Source organism: Phragmites australis, chromosome 8 (assembly GCF_958298935.1).
Source record: "Phragmites australis chromosome 8, lpPhrAust1.1, whole genome shotgun sequence".
NCBI classification, from domain to species: domain Eukaryota; kingdom Viridiplantae; phylum Streptophyta; class Magnoliopsida; order Poales; family Poaceae; genus Phragmites; species Phragmites australis.
In genome coordinates, this window is record NC_084928.1 from 20,739,709 (window position 1) to 20,744,208 (window position 4,500).

The following is a 4,500-nucleotide window of genomic DNA, read 5'->3' on the forward strand; positions in this document are numbered from 1 at the left end:
CACAAAGTCTCTACCAAGGAACTATGTAGAGCACCCAGTTTTTCAGCATCGATCACCTTCTGAGCAATTGCGTTGAAGAAGTGACACAACCGTGTGATGACCACCTTTATATATCTTGGCTTGATACCCCTGATTGCAATAGGGAGCATCTGCGTCATCATCACATGACAATCGTGAGACTTCATGCCGATTAGCTTCAAATCTTTCATTGAGACTAGGTTCTTAATGTTGGATGAGTAGTCAGTCGGGACTCTCACCCCACGTAAGCACTTGCACAGTGCATTTTCTCCTCAAGTGTCAGAGAGTAGCTAGCTGACGGAAGATAATGTTTTCCATTTGGTCTGTCTTCAGGGTGTAGCTCTGGCCTAATTTCAAAATGCACCAAGTCCTTACGTGACTTGATTACATCCTTTGTCTTGCCTGGTATGTCCAGTAAGAGGCCAAGGATGCTATCACACACATTCTTCTCAACGTGCATGATATCGATGCTGTGACGGACGTCCAAGTCCTTCCAATAGGGCAAATACTTAAAGAAAATTGGCATCTTCTTCCACAGCATGCTGGTCGGCGTCTCACTTTTCTTCCTCTTTTTACCCTTCGGTGGCTTCCCAAAAAGAACCTTGATGCTACTGACTATTTGAAACACTCGTGCCCCGCTGCGAGGTTTCGGGCCAGTATCTTCCTCAACCGTGTTGTCAAAATGTTTCTTCATATTGCGGTATCTGTGAGTTCTGAGTAAGAACCGTCGGTGTCGTGTGTACACTACCTTCTGTGAGTACGTAAGGTACACAGACGCGATTTCATCCAAGCACACTGCACATCCTTGCTTCCCTTTAACCTGTCCCGATAGGTTAAAAAGGGCGGGATAATCATTGATGGTAACGAAAATCATTGCTTTCAGCGTGAAGTACTGTCGTCGGAACTCATCCCACACCCGGACCCCCTCGTTCCACAGTTTCACCATATCTTCCATCAATGGTTCCAGAAACACATCTATATCGTTGCCTGGTTGTTTCGGTTCTTGGATAAGAATGGACAGCATAAGGTACTTCCGCTTCATGCATAGCCATGGAGGAAGGTTGTAGATGGCCAGGACCACTGGCTAAGTGCTATGTGAGGTGCTCATGTCACCGAAAGGATTCATTCCATCGGTACTCAACGCGAACCTTACATTCCTTGGTTCTTCAGCGAACTCTGGATACATGGCATCGAACTTTCTCCATTGCCTAGCATCAGCGGGGTGTCGAAGCTTAGTTCCATCCTTCTTGCGCTTATCGAAATGCCAACGCATCAGTTCAGAGTCCCTAGGATTCGAGTACAGGCGCTGCAAGCGGGGTATCACTGGTAGGTACCACATCACCATCGCAAGACTTCTTCTCTTCTTCTCCGCGTTGGAAGAAGTGTCTTCTTCGTCATGACCAGCATTACTCTTCTTCTTCTTCGTGTTGGCGGAAGCATATTCGTCCTCACAATCATCATTCCTCTTGTACCGACTCGCATTGCACACTAGACATCTATCCAAGGCTTCGTACTCTTTACGGTAGAGGATACAGTGGTTCGGACACGTGTGTATTTTTTGCATATCCAATGACAACGGGCAGATAAGCTTCTTCGCCAGATAAGTGGTGGTGGGCAAGGAGTTAGGCTTCGGAAGCATGTTTGCCAAGAGACTCAACAGATCCGAGAAACTCTTGTCGGACCATCCATTGCTGGCCTTCAACCTTAGAAGTTCAAGCACCGAATGCAACACCGTAAACTCCTTATCACAACCCTTCGATTCCTCGTACAAAAGTTCATTCGATGCCTTTTTTAACGCCTGGAAATTATCTTAACCTCTTGTGTCCCTTAAAATATGCGGTTCTGCGTGGCGCAGCATTTCCTCCAGATCAAAGTCAGCATAATCATCCAGATCAAAATTGGCATCATCATTCATCATAACATCAGTGTCGCCTTCGACTGCTCCCTCATCATCACCATGTACTTAATCAGCAGCGATGTCCTGGTTTGGTTTGCTTGTACGTTGTTCGCCGTGATTGAACCAACATTTGTAATCCTCAACAAAATCTCTCAAGATCAAGTGCGATTTGATTATACTTGATTTGTCCCACAATTTCTGGTTCTTGCAGTCAGAACATGGACAGTATATTTCCTTTGTCTTCTTAGTTAAAGCGTCCTTCTCTGCGGCTTCAATAAAAACAGAGAGTCCTTTGATGTATATTTCTCCATGTCTTGGTGCATCATACATCCATGCTCTGTCCATCTTTAACTTCAACCACAAAATTAGATACATTAATTAATTAATTAATTAATTTGAAAATCAGAATTAAAAAGATTTTTTTTAAAAAAAAGGAGAATATGGGCTTGTTATGATTATAATATGTCTACACAATTGAATCTATATTAACGTAAATTTATGACTCAAAATAATGTGAATTCATTACTCTCTCTCACTCTCCCTAGATCTAAATCTAGATCTAGAGAAAATATCCCCATTCATGATGAAACCTTCTAAAGCTAAAAAACATCACATTCTATCTACATTTTTAAAATATAATACTAAAATCATGTGAATCTACACAATTAAATAAATATTGCAACAAATTTGAGCTAATTTGATGATCTAAATGGCAAGAACCATGAGCATCTCTAGATCACATTGAAACTCTAATTTAGCCTTAAATCTAAATCTAAACTTCAAAAAAATGCAAGCTAGGGATGAGATATACATACCTTATTTGGCTCCTCCAAGGAAATCAAAAACAAAACCTTCCCTACCTATTTTTCAAATCGGCCGCCACAGTAAATACTTACTGTTTTGAACAGTAAGTTCATCTGAATGGAGCTAGCCGAGAAGATGGAGTATTTATGGACTATTTGCATAGGCGGTCGACATAAGAAACCGCCTGTGAAAACTAATTTCCACAGGCGGTTCCTTATGTGGACCGCCTATGGTAATATATCCATTTCCACAGGCGGTCCACATAAGGAACCGCCTGTGTAAATGGAGTATTTCCACAGGCGATCCTCAGCCGCACGGGGCCGCAACCACTTTCTCAGGCGGTTCTTTCTACGAACCGCCTGTAGAAATCAAACCTAGGTGTATCGAAAAGTAGGTTTTTGTAGTAGTGTGTCGATATTTTAAATAATAAGTAAAAGAGAATGAAAGTAGTAGATATTGATTTACAAATGCTCAAACAGTCCCACAACATTACACACGTACGACTTCATGACCTACGATGCAGACCATACCAATGCAATACACATACTAACTACTATAATAATGTCATCCTTATTAGCTTTGTTTGGTTGGTCTGACTAATTTTCAAGTGTTTGAAATCAACTTGTTCTTTACTCATCATCCTAGCCCCTTAGATCAGCATCTAAGCAGGATGGGGACTGAGAAATTAGTTGGTTTCAAACACTTGAAAATAACAAAGCTATTGTATATTTGTATGTTCTTAGTTCATCGTACAGCTAGCCGACGTGCCCAAGGAAGTTTACTTTCGCATCGTCTTCCTGTTGGTGAGGCATCAAGTCCGTGTACCCAATGCTCTTCCTTGTAGTCGGGAAGATCATGAACACGACGCTGGACAGGAACCCTAGCCCTACCGGCAGATTCGTCAGCACCTCCCTAAGGTCCGTCCCGAGGTCCGGGAACAAGCAGCTCTGTATGCCGGCGTTGCCGAGCGCGACGACGACGAACAGGGCAGCCGAGATGAGCGCGTGCACGAAGTCCAGCGCCCTGACCTTCATCCTGGGCAGGTCCCCGAACTTGTGACTCCTCTCGTCGCTCGTGCCGTCGAAGTTAAACGGGTAGAAGCCCCGTGGCGTGGCCACTCCGTAGTAGAGGCGCCCGTCGCGGCCGACCAGGCTGTCGGTGAAGGAGAGCAGCACACAGGAAGCAGCGCAGGCGCCGATGAGCGCAAGGGTGAGGTACCGGCTGGCCGAGCCGCAGGCGCCGTGGTTGCTGAAGGACGGCGCCAGGGCGTGGAAGGCGAGCACCGTGCCCGTCGGCAGGAGCTTGATGATGTCGCAGGCGCCGGACAGCGTCTTGTCCACCACCGGCGTCGGTGGCTTGGCGCCGCCGTTGATGCCGTGTGGCGTCAGCAGCTTCATGTCGTGGCCAGTCTCGTCCGCCATTTGCGTTCGCACAGCGCTGAATCTGATGGTTGCACAATTGCAGTCGCTAGTGTATATAGGCCAGCAAAATGATGTTGAGATGCTAACTCGGCCGTTGTGCTCCATCTATCTACAGTTTATGGTCAGTTCTTAGTAGTTACAGGATATGACATGACATGCATGTTGACAACTTGTAGTGTGCATGGACAGGTAACTCGTGCAAAGTGGCTGGACTGTTAAAGTTGACAATGACAAATTATTGATTCGTGGTACTGGAAAAGTATGTATTAACTTGTTTAAATGTAATGGCAGCCCAACTGATCGAATGGGCTCAAAGCAACGTCTCCAGAAAAATATATGCCAAATAAAACGCGTCCCAAT

The 4,500-nt window shown here is 45.0% G+C and overlaps 1 protein-coding gene across 1 annotated transcript; it reads right to left on the bottom strand.

Annotated features, from left to right (window-relative positions):
- Nucleotides 1–3,157: 3,157 nt before the first annotated feature.
- Nucleotides 3,158–4,252, bottom strand: LOC133925877 (protein DMP4-like). The gene has a single exon (XM_062371620.1). The coding sequence runs from the start codon at nt 4,243–4,245 to the stop codon at nt 3,475–3,477; it is 771 nt and encodes a 256-aa protein (XP_062227604.1). The 5' UTR covers nt 4,246–4,252; the 3' UTR covers nt 3,158–3,474.
- Between the last annotated feature and the right edge of the window lie 248 nt (nt 4,253–4,500).